At 45.8% G+C, this 17,328-nt stretch overlaps 1 protein-coding gene across 1 annotated transcript; it reads right to left on the bottom strand.

Moving 5' to 3' along the window:
• Window positions 1-1,137: 1,137 nt before the first annotated feature.
• Window positions 1,138-6,142, bottom strand: SLITRK4 (SLIT and NTRK like family member 4). The gene is made up of 2 exons (XM_061598476.1): window positions 6,115-6,142; window positions 1,138-3,698 (listed from the first exon to the last, which is right to left on the bottom strand). Exon 2 carries the CDS (start codon window positions 3,643-3,645, stop codon window positions 1,138-1,140), a length of 2,508 nt encoding a protein of 835 aa, XP_061454460.1. The 5' UTR covers window positions 3,646-3,698; window positions 6,115-6,142.
• Between the last annotated feature and the right edge of the window lie 11,186 nt (window positions 6,143-17,328).

Genomic DNA, 17,328 nt, shown 5'->3' with positions numbered 1-17,328 from the left:
ATCATTATTATTATTCATCTTAGACCTGATCACATTGACTTTCAAATAAATCTATACATTTCATCAACAGTTTCTGTTTGGTATATTGTTCTCTTTTTAAATTATACTGAATGATTAATGCACCTTTGTGACCAGGAAAACAAATCAGGCATATTTAAATACATATCGAGGAGTACATAATTTTTCCCTATTTAGTATACAAAGTATTTCATAAATATGAATTATATTACAAAAATAATTTCTGAAACGCTCACATAGCAAGCAAATTTTTGAAAATTTTAGACAACCTTTAGGGGGTTGAAAGGAGTTTCACGTCACTGAGAATGGGTTAAAAGGGGTTGAGAAGCCACAGAGTAGTCTTACATCAAACATTTTCTTCCAATCATTGTGTATGCTGCTATTTTTGTTTTGTTCATTGCCTTGGGTTGGTTGGTTCCATCTTTTGCCAATTGGTGGTATGTGTCAGATGGTCAAATTGATTTGTAGGGATGCAATGCATGGTATATTTTAAACAAAGATCTCTGCGCAATTTAACATTATAAATCCAGCGGTTTCAAGATGCAGGCCATAAAGGTAACCAATTTTACACATACTTGCGACTGTTCCTTCTCTTGCATGCTTTTTTTTGTTTTTTGTTTGTTTTGTAAAAACTTTTTTCAGGTAATCGCTAAAACAGTGTCGCTTACAACATCACATACCATAAAGAATGGTTGTCTCCAGTTCCTCACCAACTTTTTAATCCATGTGCAGATGGATGACTCAACTGAGGTACACCATCAGAGGTGCCAGTTTCGTTTTGTTTCTTTTGTCTTGTGCATTTGTTTTAACAAATCACAAGGTGATGAAAGGTTTTGCAACTAGGGTACAAAACATATATGCCTCTTGAGGTTAATTCAGACTAATATGTGTTTAAAGCAACACTTTGGCAATAGAGTTTTGCAGTATCCCCTCTACAGGATTCCACAGGGCAAGAGTTTCATGAAATAAATTCTATATGGAGCTAGAATTTTAACTCGCACCCTTGGATTGCCTGCCTCTATGCCTACCAGTAGAATATCGTATTTGGAAATTAAAAGTCAACAAAAGGCACTTGCATCATTAAATAAAGGTCCTCTGTAGGAAATAAGATTGCATGATCTAGATTTTATTCAAAGCTGTTTGTTCTTCAAGGACTTGTAAGTAGTCTGGTGAGCCTTGAAGTTTCGCTTTCAGTTCAAAATATTCACTCTTTCTTTGCTCGACTACAATTTTACTATGATTCCCCCCTATTAAAGATTTCTTGTTTTTTCTGTCTTGCTGTTTCTCCGGATACCGTATTTCAAAGCCACTGACCCCTATACTGTTGTATTCCTTTTTACTTTCGAGAAAATTCTGAATAAATACATTAGAATCCCGTCCTGGGAATAATTCATCGAGTTCATCAATTGTGCTAAGTCTTTTCCTGCTATCCATGTACAATAAATCTTTATCCTTCTCGCTGTTGTTTCGCAGGATGACCTTCTGCCCCTGTGGCTCTGCAAACATGAAACCCATTTCTGTTTCCTTTAACCCACAGGCATGGCTTTTGCTCATCTGCTCAATGGTTTGGGGGATGAAGGCCTCTGCCCCCAGAGTGTCCTTTTTGTTTGACATGAGGTCGTGTTTCCGAAGCTGCAGTTGCATTGAGCTGCATTCTGGATGTCCTAGCCCTTCGTGCTTGACGGATGGTTTCTTGTTGCGACGGAGAACAAAGACAAGAAGACAGAAAGCCACAAAGACAGTCAAAATGAGCACTACCAAGATGCTTAAGATGAGGATAGATAATGGAACAGGACCCCCTGGAGGACTCCGAATGGGGCCCAATGGAGTCGTGAATGTGACAGCAGGTGCAGGACTTGTGAAAAAAGCTGACTTTAAAAGTTTGGGGCACAGGATCTCATTTTTGAGGGACTTCAGCTCAATGTTTGCAAACTGCACGGGTGTCTCACATTTCAGTTCCTTCACCACGATGCCTTCGTTGAGCTTTTCCAGCCACAGTTTCAAAGCAACCAAATCACAAGTGCAGTCCCATGGATTCCCTTCTAAATCAATCTGCGTCAGGGATTTCAGATGGTCAAGCACACCACTTACAGGCAGGTACATAAAATGGTTGTTTCTCAGGTTCAGCCGAGCCAGAGGAGCTCCAGAAAAAATATAGGCTGGCAGACTCCGCAGCAAGTTGTTGTTCAAGTAGAGCAACTGCAGGTTTGGCATGAGGTCAAAAGTGCCCGCTAAAATTTCCTTGATGACATTGTATTCCAAATACAGGTATTGGAGATTGTGGAGGCCAGCAAACATTTCAGGACTCAGCCGCTCAATCTGATTGCCATTTAGATACAATCTCCGTAAATTTGTAAGGTTGCGGAAAACCTCCCCTTTAATGGCTACAATCCTATTGCTGCCCAGATGGAGTAAATCCAGCCCTTCAAACTCAGCAAAATCAGAAGTATCCACATCCTTAATATAATTGCCATTGACGTGCAGTTTCTTGGCATTCAACGGCTTGGGCACCAGTTCGGCCAACGACTGAATATTTTTTTCTTGGCAGTTGACACTTAATCCCAAATCTGAAGGATGTGTTTTGCAAATGCAGGGGTGTGGGCAAGGTGTCAGCGGTGGCACTCTGGTCTGAAAATTGACTATTTGACTGAGATTGCGGTTTGAGAATGATTTGCCTGCCACTATCCCCGAGATCTTGGAAGGGTTTGTTGTTTTGGGTGGCTTGGTGACCAGCCTGTGCATTGATGTTTGTGTCACATGGCCATTAGGTGTGCTGTAGCCAGGTTCCAGCTGCGAAGGAGGCAGGATGCGCACATCAAAATCACTCCCTGTCCCCATCGAACACAGCTCTTGCTTGTTGGTTTCTTTCAATAGCCTCCCATACAAATCACTGGGAGTCTCGCAGATGGCTTCCCCAATGTAGATATTATAAGGCATGTTCTCTAGCCATGCCTTCAAGGGCAACAGATCACAAGTACAATTCCATGGGTTGTCTTCCAGCTGCAGCTCAACAATGCGGCCAATGTGCTCCAGAACCCCAATATAGGGCAGCTTCTGTATTCTGTTTCCACGTATATCCAGGTGGGTTAAAGAAGCGAAACGGAAAATATTATCAGGGAGGAAGGAAATCAGATTGTCGTTAAGGATGAGGACTTTCAGCTTGTGAAGCTTATTGAAAGCTCCCCGTTCAATATATTTAATTAAATTGTAGTCAGCTTGGAGATACTCCAAGTTCTCGATGCCAAGGAAGGTGTCAGCTCGGAGGATCTTTAATTCATTGTTGTTCAAGTGCAACTGTTTTAATGCACTGAGACCCAAGAAAGCTCCTCCCTCAATGTTCTGTAATTTATTGTTACCCAACTGCAGGGATACAGCATGAGTAAAGTTAAGAAAAGTATTTGGATAAAGGATGAGGAGGAGGTTGTTCTGAAAATTGAGGTGATAGAAATTGGACCAAGGTGGCTTCAACTGGTTTGGTCTGTAGACTGCAACCTTTTCACAGTTGACATAAAGTACATTCTCCACCGACACACAGGAGCAAACATTGCAAATTTCCACAGATAAGTCAGTCTCTGGATCCGTAGAAGCGACTGGGCTGGACAACACCAGGATGAACCACAGAAGCATTTTTTAAAAGGATCAGCAATCAAGCCTAGTGCTCCTGAACAAAGACAGATAATCTACAAAAGAAGAAGGACAAAGATAGAAGATGTTTCAGTTGCAATAATTCCAGAATCAAAAATAAGAACAATACTAACAGTAAATAGGTGAAAAGTACACATTGGGCTACCGTTGCTAAGCAAAACAGCTACAGCACAACGATGACATAAAATGTATTGCAGCCATTCAAAAAGGGCATAGACGTACCTTGCATTTAAAATTATAGGTCTGCTCACTGTCTATCTGTCCAAAGATTCAGTTTCCCTCTTTCTCAAATACACACAATACACGGATACAGGGCATTACTCTGCCTTGTGTATGACGTGAATACCAAAACAGAATTAAAACCACCTCAACTGCATTTCCATTTTAATGTAGGCTTAGCATTCCAAATGCTGGTCATTTTGCACATAGTCTGAAGGATTTGGATCACGTATTTGGAAGTGATGAGTATTCCAAAGGCAAGAGAGAGAAAGAGGGCGGTGTTGAGTTGGGGGGGAGGGAAGAGATAATCTAGTGCAAAAAGGCAAATATGCAAACAAGAGCAAGCAAGGAATGGATCCAGGGAGAAAAGACAGCAGCCTGCTCTTACACAATGCTCATTGCAAATGCATGCTGTCCCCTATTGATTCTGAGTTATGTGCCAGCCATTGAAACATGCCTCCTGTTCCTTTGGATTTATGCTAAAGATCATTTTTTTTTTTAAAAAAAGGACACAACTCAGGAAGATAATTAGTCCCCGTATAAACCACAGAGGTTATAACTTTCTACATTCATAAATTAATAGTACTTATGGTCAGGGTGCTGATGCACATCCACCATCCCAAAGGACACCCTAATCAGTAGCGCAAAACAAAGTCATAATTCACTCGGGTTGAAATCTGCCTAAACTGTCCAGCAACTTTTTTCATGCCAGATCTTATATAATTTGCCCCCACTGCCCCCCACCTGCATTCTCACAGGAGGTAGATTCCATGAACCTTTCACACCCACAAACATATCTATGGCCCAATCCAGCAGCCTCCTACATACACTCAATCCTGTGGGTCCCATGCCTTCTTTCAACCCGAGAGCCTGCCTGACCTACTGGGGCAAGGAGGTGATAAATTGCACACAGCGCTATCATCATGGAGCGGTGCCTGCTTGCAAAGAGAGAGAGAGATTGCTCAGAAACTCCAGAAGCTTTCTTGAAGAACAGCAAAGATCAGGGGCGGAAGGATGAGAGAATGGAAAAAAGAGAGGAAGGAAAGAGAGGTGTGTAGAAGAAGGAGGAAGAGGAGGAAGAAGAAGGAACAAGGGAGGGAGAAAGAGGAAGGGAAGGCTAAGGAGAGTTTGAAGGAGGATGGGTTTCAGACAGGACTGAGAAAGTTGGGGTGGGGAGTGGAGAGGAAGGGGAGAAAATCGAGGGGGGGGAGCCGTATGAGAGGAAGGAAAAGGTCCAGGGGAAGGTCAAACAGAAGTAGAGGAGAAGGTGGAGGTTCCTGGAAGCCCACAGGGGCCGAAGAAAGAGGCAAGTGAGGAATGAGGGGTGAACAGGGGCAAAACGTTGAGTGGGTGGGCAGGAGTAGGGCAGTGGTGGGGGTAAGGAAGAAGAGTGGAGAAGAGGGAAGCTGGAAGGGAGGCAGAGGCAGGCTCAGTGGGGGGATCTTTGGGACGGGGAGGATGGAGCAATGCCTGGGCAGCGTGGAGGAGGATGGAAGGGGGGGAGGGAGGGGGAGATGGATGGATAGATGAAGGTCTGAGAAAGAGGAGGAAGGCTTCTCTTCACGGGACGGAAGGAGGCCTCTGTCTGGGGCAGGATGGAGGAATGAGGAAGCTGAACGATAGAAGGCAGGGGGAGGAGGAGGCTCAGCTGAGGGGGGAGAGGGAGGAATCCACAGCTGGCCTCCCCCAGCCTCCTTCCCTCTCTCTCCGGCACCCCTCCCGCAAGCTGGCGGGCTCCCTGCCCTGTTTCTCCCGAGGGACGTCGGCGCGGGGGGGGGGCCGCTCCACCGCAATGCTTTGCCGCAGCCTCGCCGCTCCCGGATCGCCTGGCTCCGGCGTGCGGGCAGCTCCCCGGGGCGCTCGGGACAGGGTCTCCTCTCCTTCCCTCCTTCCTTCCTTCCGGGCCCTTGCTCGCGACCCGCCCGGGGAGAGAAGGGAGCGGAGGGCCGGCGGGGAAAGGGGTGGTTGGGAGAGAGTGCCAAGGAGCCCCCCCCATCAGTCCTCTCTCTCTCTCTCTCTCTCCCAACCAGCCCCTTTCACGTGGATCTCCAGAGGAAATGGGGAGGGGGAGAAAGAGAATTGCAAGCGAGAGATCTATTTGCGAAGGAGAAATCGCCCCATCTCTGCACACCCCCGCTGCTGAAACGCATGCAGCAAAAACAACCCCCGCTCGCTTTTCTTATCCTGGGTAAACGGCTACCCCTGCCTCTCATACACCCCCCTTACCCTTACCTTGCTTTGCCGGTTTCTGCTCTCGCTCGCTCTCTGCTCTGCAGTTTCTGGGGTTGGCTCTCTACGCGATGGGGACTTGTGTGTGCTTGCTTTCTCTTCACTCCCCCCCCCGCGCACACACACACGGGGAGGACACAAGCAGGCTAGGGAGCCCCTCGCTCGACGCCACCTCTCCGTGCGCCGCAACGCAGGACAGCCAGAAAGAGAGAGAATCACAGGCGCACACACGACACGCGCGCGCGCGCCGACAGGCAAGGAGAGCAGAGTGTATTTGTCGCGTGCACAAAGGCACACTCAGAGAGAGAGAGAGAGAGTATCCAACAGGCACTCCGAAACGCACCCCAAAGATGCGCTCAAGGCTGCGCGCGCGCAACAGGATCCAACGCAAGCACGCAAGAGATGAGAGGCATCCGCGCCAACGGCGTCCACAGCTCCCCACAGACGCCAACCGAGGGCAGGGTCACGCACCGTGGGGAGGACATGGAGAAAGGCTCCTACGCGCGTGCCCCCCAAGGTTATACCTGTACACCGGCATAATAATAATAATAATAATAATAATAATAAAGTTTGACAAATGCACACGTTGCACTGGAGGATCGCGCGTTCCCACAACAACCCGCACGGCAAGGAGAGAAGGGCGCACGCTGCAGCCACGCACCGCTGGAGGTCGTCTACACACACACAGAGCATCGCCCCCTGCGCACACGGACACACACGCTGCTAACCACATCGACAGCCCGCGACTATCTCTCCCTGTCACCACGTCTGATGCCACCAGAGGTACTGCCTTCTCCCCCTTCGCTGAAGAAGATAGCCTGAGAAACCCTTCTCCGGCCAGATGCAATGCCCTCCTCCTCAACATAATTATTTTCCTCCCTACCCCTCAAGTTTCCTATGCAAATAATAATAATAATAATAATAATAATAATAATAATAAATCTCTCTCCACCCCCACAAACATCACACACCTCTCCCCCCCCCCGCTTACACAAAAAAGACGAACATCTGGGGCGGGGGAGAAGCAGCAGCAAAAGAAATGCAGGCACAGATCCACCCCCTCCTCCATTTCTGTAAGACGCACACACGCCTTTGAGCCACCCAGGCACAGCCCCGGTCCTAGCTGGGATGCTTGGAGGGGGGGGGGACGGGAGAGTCGTCGCCCTACCTTCGTCTGGTGTCATCTGCAGACGGCTGGAGATGAGGAAATAAACTAAAGATGGCAAAAGAAAGCGGCAGAAGAAGGAGAGGAGGGGGAGAGGGAAAGCCCCTCCAAAGGCCCGCAGCTTCTTTAAATCCAGCTGTTTTCCTCCAGGCGTTGGGAATGGGAACCCTGTTGTGTCATCCTGGAGATGGATCGTTGGAGTTGCGGAGGGAGCTGCGCCGCCCCCCCCTCGCCCGCCCTCCCCAAAGTACAAGCGATGCTCAGCGCCCAGGTATTGCAGAGAAAAGCGGAAGGCAGGCGAGGGGTGAGAGAGGAGAGCGCACGCGCTTCTGGCAGCCCTCCTGACCTAGGTGACTAGTCCATCTTGTTCTCAAGGGGGCATCTCGCCTTAGTCTCATCGCATCTAACGCCAAGAGGGCGATGGGAGGGGGAGGGGGATAAGATGATGGCGGGGAGAGATGTGGAGAGGGGAGCTTGAATCCTCCCTCATCCCCCTCCCCCCTCCATGTTCAAGAATATAACACCCTTTTCAACAACCCCTAGAAAGGGAGCAACTCCATAGGAGGGATGGAAATATCTGTCAGTTTCAGTTCTCTCCTTTCTCATTTTTTCAGTCTTAAATTCAGTTCTCCTCCTTTCTGCAGCAGTTTGAGATTTTTGTTTTAAATCCTCATGAAAATTCTCCAGCACCTTCCTGCTAACTTCTCCTAATTAACACGTCTTTGTAGACAGTTTTAATTAATGTACAACTTTATGCAAGCAATTGCTCCTCATATAATGCATTTTTGTATGTTACTTTCACTCATATATTCCTTTTGTGAGTGTTCACTTTCCCCTAACATATGCATTTTTCTAAACGTTGCTGGGTTGCAGAACTGCATTGCAAAATTCAAATAGCTGCGAATTTCAAAGGATGGCTGTGTTTTGGTTCTTACATTGTTTCAAAAAGTGCAGGTTTATTTATTTATTTATTTATTGCACTTGTATGCCGCCCCATCGCCGAAGCTCTCTGGGCAGTTTACAGCAATCAAAAACATTAAAACAAATATACAATTTAAAAACACATATTTTAGAAACAATTTAAAACACAATTTTAAAATTTAAAACAATATAAAAACAATTTAAAACACATGCTAAAACACATGCTAAAATGCCTGGGAGAAGAGGAAAGTCTTGACCTGGCACCGAAAATATAGCGGTGTTGGCACCAGGCGCACCTCATCAGAAAAATCATTCCATAATTTGGGGGGCACCACTGAGAAGGCCCTCTCCCTTGTTGCCACCCTCTGAGCTTCCCTTGGAGTAGGCACCCAGAGGAAGGCCTTTGATCTTGAACGTAGTGTATGGGTGGGTTCGTATCAGGAGAGGCGTTCCATCAGGTATTGTGGTCCCAAGCCGTGTAAGGCTTTATAGGTCAAAACCAGCATCTTGAATTGAGCTCGGAAACATACAGGCAGCCAATGCAAGTGGGCCAGAATCGGTTTTATATGTTCGGACCGTCTGGTCCCTGTTACCAATTTGGCCACTGCATTTTGCACACGCTGCAGTTTCTGAACCATCTTCAAAGGCAGCCCCACGTAGAGTGCATTGCAGTAATCTAATTTGGAGGTTACCAGAGCATGGACAACTGAAGTCAGGTTATCCCTGTCCAGATAGGGGTGTAGCTGGGCCACCAACCGAAGTTGGTAGAAGGCACTCTGTACCACTGAGGCTACCTGAGCCTCAAGTGACAGAGATGGTTCTAGGAGAACCCCCAAGCTATGAACCTGCTCCTTCAGGGGGAGTGCAACCCCATCCAGAACAGTTTGGACATCCACCATCTGGTCAGAAGAACCACCCACTAGCAGTATCTCAGTCTTGTCTGGTTTGAGCCTCAGTTTATTAGCCCTCATCCAGTCCATTGTCGCAGCCAGGCACCGGTTCAGCACATTGACAGCCTCACCTGAAGAAGATGAAAAGGAGAAACAGAGCTGCGTGTCATCAGCATACTAATGGCAACGCACTCCAAAGCTCCAGATGACCGCACCCAACGGTTTCATGTAGATGTTGAACAGCATGGGGACAGAACTGACCCCTGCGGAACCCCATACTGGAGAGTCCAGGGTGCCGAGTAATGTTCCCCAAGCACCACCTTCTGGAGGCGACCTGCCAAGTAGGAGTGGAACCACCGCAATGCAGTACCTCCCACTCCCAACTCAGCTAGTCTCCCCAGAAGGATACCATCGTTGATGGTATCGAAAGCCACTGAGAGATCAAGGAGAATCAACAGTCACACTCCCCCTGTCTCTCTCCCGACAAAGGTCATCATACAGAGCGACCAAGGCTGTTTCCGTGCCAAAACCAGGCCTGAAACCCTACTGAAATGGATCCAGATAATTGGTCTCATCCAAGGGTGTCTGGAGCTGGCCTGCAACCACTCGTTCCAGGACCTTGCCCAGGAATGGAACGTTTGCTACCGGCCTATGGTTATTAAGATTTTCTGGATCCAGGGAGGGCCTCTTCAGGAGTGGTCTCACTACTGCCTCTTTCAGGAAGCCGGGGACCACCCCCTCTTGCAGATATGATAGATTTGGCTTGAAATGCAAACTTGGCCATCCCTACTTCATAGACATTGATTCGCTGAGAATACCAGCAGCTCTGTTATTTTTGGTAATTTTCCCTCTCTCTCTCTCTGTTCCTCTCTTCCTTTGAAAGAGAGAGGGTGTTTATATGGGCAAGGTGGATTTTCTTATAATACTCCCACTTCTCTGCTTTTTATGCCTAAGTAACTTCGGAAGTCTGGTCAGAAAAAACCATATTTTTTTAACGCACATACACAAACACACAACTTCTCTCTCTCTCTCTCTCTCTCTCTCTCTCATTCCTAACATTATTATTATTATTTTTCCTGATGCAAACTACCGTCAGCTCATTAAGATACTGCTGGTTTGTTTTTATTTACCCCCTTCCCTGCTTTTGCTTTGCACACTGTAATGTGATTTATAGTGGCAATGAATATTTCCCAGAGCAATGGGACAGATTTCTCCAAAGGCGGAAGAAGAATCAACTAGTCAAAGCAGAGTTCTTATTTAGAGATGTCAGACTGAAGGAGGAGGTGTGTGTGTGTGTACGTGTGTGTGGAGGGGGGTGAAGATGCAGGTGTGCACTTTACCAGGCAAGGGGGGAAATGAGGGTTTCAAAGAAGCGGAACAACCTTCCTTTAATATTCAGCCTTGGAATATGGTCCATATTCTGACAAGTGAGTTCATGCAACTGAAATAATTGGGGAAAGTTGCTTTACATTAGACGGCAAGACCTGAGCACACAGTTGCTGTAAGGCAGAAACCATTGGCATAGAGTTCATGCTTCAACTTAGGAAGGGAGAAGAACCCATAATTACTCCAGTTTTCCTTGTTATTCAGCTTCCACACAGTGGCTATGTGAACTCCTAGCATATACTAGAGTTTCTTGCCTTCCAATGGTCAAGTTTATTTGTTTTCTTTCTCAATATCCTTTAGATGCAGGTATAGCAGCAATGATTTTCTGGCCCTGATGCTTTTGAGATGTTGTTGGACTACAGCTCTCATCATTCCTGACTATTACCCATGCTTGCTGGTGCTAATGGGAATTGCAGTCTTACATCTGGAGGGATTCATTTGCAGATGCATCATCAACACTTTTATCACTATTACTGAATGCCCGTTGTTTACATACTGTTTTATGCTGTAATTTAATCCTTTATTGTCGACTGTATTGTATTGCTATGTATTTTAAATGGTATTTTAAATTGTATTTTACTGGAATTTAATTGTGTACGTCGCCTAGAGTGGCCTTGGCCAGATAGGCAACACAAAAATTAAATTATTATTAATTATTATTTAACACAGCCAGCAGGCCCTTGGAAAGATGGATGCACCACTATGTTTGATGAATGCCTCAGGTGCCCACAGTGGGGATTCATTGTAGAAGCAAAGGTCAGATCATGCAAGCGGGTTCAAAAGAAACTCAACATTTCATTAGCTAATGTTCATTATTATGTCAATGATAACAGCAGCACTGGTGTCTGAAAGTCATTTCCTTTCCACGGGTCTCCAAAGGATGATGTTCTGTTGGGAATTCTTTGAAAGTCTACAAAGCCAAGAATTATGCCTTTAAAACACCCCAGTTCTAGGACCCCATCTTTATCTTTATGTTGAGCCTTTGAAATGGCTTTTCTGGGTATGTTTAACACATTTGATGAAGGTGGCACTGGTGAGGATGCTACTATGTTCCTTAAACATGGAGAAGGATTGTAGTGCAATAGCAGAGCACATGCTTTGAATGAAGAAAGTCCCAGGTTCAATCCCCTGCATCTTCAGGTAGGATTGAAAAAGAATCCCTGTGAAACCCTGAAGAGCTACTGCCAGTCAGTGTAGATAATACTGAGCTAGATGGACCAATGGTCTGACTTAGTATGAGACACTTTCCTAGTTCCTGAGTCAGCAACTATAAGAACTGCAGATGTTTAGACTTCTGAAGACACAAAATGGCTAGCATTCCCATCATGCTGACACTGCATTATTGTTGGTCCTGAATTTACCATATAGTGACAGAGAAAGCCCAAGACATTTTTGCTGCCTGAAGCAAAGGCATTTCAAAGGAAAGAAGTTTTGATGGGCAATAGTGAAGTGGCAAATTCAGAAGTGCAAGTTTCCTTCATAATAGCCACTGTCACACCCCCTCACAGCCACACTCCTTGCTAAGATTATATAACCTTCTAATATTATAGAATAATCTGGCCGGGCCTGAATACTGCTTTCTGTGTCTCTGCCACTATTACCATGTGACTGTCCTTTCTCACTGTCAAGAGATATTGCTTGAGTTACAGAATTCAGTGTCTACATGTTTATCTCCTGCTGCTACCTAACTGGTTGATGATGTAGATGGGATGCTTGCATCAGGATTCACTGTCTCTTCTTCTGTAATTACAGAATTCTCACTCTTCACAACTTGGCTTTTTGAAGCAGGAACTTGTGGGGACACTTTTCACTCTGATTGGCTCCAATCGGCAGGAAACAGCAAGGAAGCAAGTTATAAGGCTGTTCTCAGTGGCTAACACATGGCCCTTTCATGCTGTTTGGCTCGTGGGATGCTGGAGACACAGGGACCCTGCTGGGACCTGGCTTCAAAAAAGTAAGGGGTCTAAGACACACCCACCCCTGTTGATGGGACTACTGATACAGGGATGCAGCACACATCTAGGGCCAAAGTGACCTCCACCCCATCTGACAATGTTGCTTATGCTTTTAAACCAAGCTACTTTCTTTCCCCCAGCTTTAGAGCAGGAAGGAGTGATGTAGCCAAGGTTTACATACGGATAACAACATCATGTGATCGGTTAAGAACATAAACATAAGAAAAGCACTGCTGGATGAGGCCACGAGCTCATCGAGCCCAGCATCCTCTTCTCACAGTGGCCAACCAGGGCAAACCCACAAGCAGGACCTGGCTGCAACAGCATTCTCCCCATTTGCAATTCCCAGCAACTGGTTTTCAGCCATGGAGACAGAACATAGCTATCATGACTAGTAGCGATTACTGTCCTCCATGAAATTGTCCAATAATCCTCTTTGAAAGCCGCCCACCTTGGAGGCCATCACTGTGTCTGGTTGGTCGCTAGGCAAAGCATAAAGGCTGCCCTCAACCCTGTCGAATCATGGAGCATTTGTGACAAAACAATTGATGGTTAACATGTCTGTAACATCGTCTTCCTGCCAGATGGAGCAGCAGCAACTGCGATCCTCCACAAGCAGCATCTGATATTACAAACCTCAACAACGCCTGTACAGGAAAGTCTTGTAATGATTCTTCGGATGATCGGACCTGTCCTTTTTAAGGAGGCAAGGAAATGATAGCTCCTCCTTTCAGCCCTTCCCTGCATATACAGAGTCAACTACCTGTCAGAGTTGCAGCATGAAGGAAGGAGGGAGGGTGAAAGCCTGCGCAGAATCTGTGTCCACACAGGCAGCCGTTTTGAAGGACCGATGGCAGAGGGAGCTGTAAATACACTGAAGGCAGAGCCGCGGCAACTGAGCACTGTGCCAAATAAAGCAGAAGGAATGCCGTCAAATCTATGTCTCTGCATGGTTCCAGATTACTTCCAGCTAGCTTCCTCCGGTTTATCCAGGAGACCTCTCCGAGCTACAGCGAGTAACCTACTGCTTGCATCAGGAAGGCACGGGTCAAGCCAGAGAACATTTCTCGCTGCAGTTTCTCAAGGCTAAGGCTGCTTCCTTGCATTGCATTCATTATTCACAACAAGTTGTTGCCTTTGAAGTTGAAGTTGAATACAATTTGACATTGACAAACTGACATTTACGGACATTTCCCCTTTCCCGTAAATGTAAGCTCTTAGGCCTAGATGGACTCAGTCTAGTCTACCTGGATGGTTCAGATATCCCAGGAATTTTTTTTAAAAAAAATAGCTACATAGAATGTGCTTGAGAGCCAGTGTCGGCATCTTGAAACCACACACAGCACAAGTGGCAGTAGGGGTTGGTACCATTTGGCATCTGCCAAGGCCCATACATTCTGCTACTTCTCCTCCTTGCAGTTGCTGCCTCTTTGCTTGCCTTCTTCAGGGATATTAGAAACAGGTGAAGAGCTGGACCAAAGTCCTGAACCTGACAAGCTGCATTCCCTTCTCTCCTTAAAACTGCCTATAAGCTCCCTGATTGGCTATGCAAACTCTTTAACCCTGCCAAGAGGCTCCCTGATGGACTATTTTTTTTAAAAAAAAAATCTACTCCCCATCAAACCTCCTTCCCACCAACAGTTCTCTCTGGCTTGATTTACACATCTATGTGTTGTTATCTGACAACCACAGCATCATATCAAGTAATGATTAGAAGGTGTCAGTTGGCCATCCGTCCCTCTGCTTCTCCTCTGATTCAGTGGAGGAGCACGTGTTTTACATGAAGAAGGCCTCCAATTCAGGCTCCAGCATCTCCAAGTAGACCTGGACAAGAAACCTTCCCATCTGATACTCTGGAGATCTGTTGCAAGTCAAAGAAAATAATAGAGAGCCGGGTGCCTTAGGTCAGCTGGAACCCTGCACATGTCCCAGAATGGTGTGTGTGGTTTGGCTTTGCTCGGAGCAATGAGTGTGTCATGGTGGAAAGTCTCTGTGGTGTAGCCCAGTGATGATTTCAGCACGTGACAGCCACAAGAAGAAAGTTGCAGCCTGGGAAAGGGAACCCTTTTCAGCCCTGGGGCCACATTCTATTCTGGGCAACTCTCTGGGGGCCACATGCCAGTGGTGGGTGGGGCTAGAAGAAAAAGTGGGTGGAGCAATGAATGTAAATTTTGCCTCTGCACTGTAGGCTAGTTTCTACACACATTTGCACAACCCTGTCTGTCCTCCATCCAGGCGAACGAGAGGCATGATCAGAGTTCAAGGGCACATTCCAGCCAGGCAAAAACACTCCAGGAGGGTGCAAAGCAAAACCAGTTAGGGGCAGTGGCAGCAGGTGGCTCCATGTCAGTGGGGCAGTGGAATCTGCTCTGGGTTTTAGTCAAAACTTTCAAGGAGCTGTCCGAGGTGCTGAAACCCCTTTGACCGCGCCTTGGAAGTTTGGACTAAAACCCAGAGCAGATTCCACTGCCCCACTGACATGAAGCCACCAATTGCCACTGGTTAGGGTGTGGCCTAGGAAAAGAGGGTGGGCAGAGGAGGGATGTGATCTGGAGAAAGTCTGAAGGGCAAGGCAGAGAGGCTGGAGGGGCACATTTGGCCCCTGGGCCTGGGGCTCCCCACCCTTCCACTAGCAGATCCAATACCATAATGGCCTGACTCAGTATCAGGCAGCTTCTGAAATTTTGGGTGGTGTGTGACATCGCCTTTAGTAGCACAAGGCATGCTCTTGCACTTTATTAAACCTGCAGTTTCATACCATACTTGTCAAATGACATGTTTGCTATGATAATCTGCTGGAAGAATATAGTGTAATCCCAAAATGTGTTGCTTCCTTTAAGGGGAATTTATGTTACAGGATAATATTCACAGGGGGAAAAAATTAAGATAACTACCAGAGCAGTTTGTTCATTGCTCTGCTCTAAACTTTTCCTCTCTCACTTCTGTTTTTTTTTAAGTTGCCCTAATTTTGTCAACTTTTGCATTCCCTAGCAATTTCAGTTAGGTTGTCTAAAGTCTCTTATATCTGGCAACACATTTTATGCTACTTTTAAAAAAAGACTACTTTGCTCTCCAAGTGAATTTTGCTAATATTTCCTTAGGGTTGAATTAAATGGAGGATGCTTTTCATGAATATTTTCATGAAAAGAAGCTCCTCTATGCCTTCAATGATTTTCCAGTGATTTTTTTTCTCCCAAGAGATGTTAAAAGAGTTTGGCTATTCAGGAAGAATTGTCCTGACTCTGAATTTGCTTTGTCTGCCCTCAGTGATGTTCTCAGGTTCTTAAATCTGATTGGCTGCATAGTATGGCAGCATCATACCATTCACTACATGATTGGCTGGGGACATTGATTCGACTGCTTCAGGATCACAAGCTCATGTTGTTGATCACACGCTGAATATGAGCCAATAGGCCAAGGGGGTACAAAAAAGGCAAATGCTATTTTAGGCTGCATTGACAGAAGTATCGTTTCCTAATCACGTGAAGTACTAGTTCCCCTTTTTCAGCACTGGTTAGGTCTCATCTTGAGTATTGCATCCAGTTCTGGACACCATACTTTAAGAAAGATGCAGAAAAACTGGAACAGGTTCAGTGGAGGGCAACAAAGATGATCAGGGGACTGGAAACAAAGCCTTATGAGGAGAGACTGAAAGAACTGGGCATGTTTAGCCTTGAAAAGAGAAGACTGAGGGGACAAATGGTAGCACTCTGGAAGTACTTGAAAGGTTGTCACATGGAGGAGGGCCAGGATTTCTTCTCGATCATCCCAGAGTGCAGGATATGGAATGATGGGCTCAAGGTACAGGAAGCCAGATTTCAACTGAAGATCAGGAAAACCTTCCTAACTGCTAGTGTGATATGACAATGGAACCAATGATTTAGGAAAGTGGTGGGCTCTCCAACACTGGAGGAGTTAGAGGTGGCTGGACAGGCACCTGTTGAATATGCTTTAAGGTGGATTCCTGCACTGAGCAGCAGTTTGGATTCAATGGCCTTATAGGCCCCTTCCCACTTTACTATTCTATGATTCTATGAAACATTGCTCTCACACTCTCACATGGGTAAAGAGTTAGCTGAAGTCACTACTTCTTTTATATGCACTGTTTTAACCCCTCCTCCCACCTCTAGACCGATCAAATGGGCAGTACAGTCTTGTTAAGTTTTTGCTTCCTATAGCAAATTAGGTTTCACTCTCCCCCCTGAGAGTTTTTGTTTCCTGGGCTGGCGTTTTGTTCTTCCTGGGATGCTTTGGACCTTTTAGTGAGAACAGTTTCTAAGCAGTTTCTAAGGACAAAGTGAAAAGTGGCCAGTTTCATTCCTTCACACTAGGGATGAGCAAATATTTCAATGCTTCTCCTTATTCCAGTCTTAAGTTCAGTTATCCACATTTCTAAATAAGTTTGTGAATATATAGTCCTTATGAAAATGTATAGCATTTTAGTGCAAATTTCTGCTAATATACATATTTTTATGCAATCTTGCCTAATATACACATTTTTTGCAAAGCCATTCCTCATAATATAATGAAGTATTGTATGTTAATTTCACAAACACATATATTTATACGCACACCTGAAATTTTGGTACACATTACTTGGCTAGAGAAATGCACAGCAAAATATGGAGAAGTGTGAATTTCGACAGATGGTTGTGTTTTAATCCACGTGTTGTTTTGGAAAGGGCAAATTTTGTAAGTTTGTCTTTACATGCAAACTGAGTAGAATTTCTCCCCCATTCCTACCTCAATTGCCAGATGCTTCAAAGTCCAATTGAGAGGCATAAGGCAATTGCTTTTCTCTACCGTTTTCACCAAGGAGCTGGTATTCAGAAGCAGAGATGGAAGGACCTATCAATTTTGGTCCTCTGTGTTCCTCATTTTTCCAGTCTTAAATTCAGTT

The sequence above is a fragment of the Rhineura floridana genome, chromosome 16 (genome assembly GCF_030035675.1).
Source record: "Rhineura floridana isolate rRhiFlo1 chromosome 16, rRhiFlo1.hap2, whole genome shotgun sequence".
Classification (NCBI taxonomy): Eukaryota; Metazoa; Chordata; class Lepidosauria; order Squamata; family Rhineuridae; genus Rhineura; species Rhineura floridana.
Note: the sequence above shows the minus strand (reverse complement) of the source record. Positions and strands in the feature narration are given on the sequence as shown.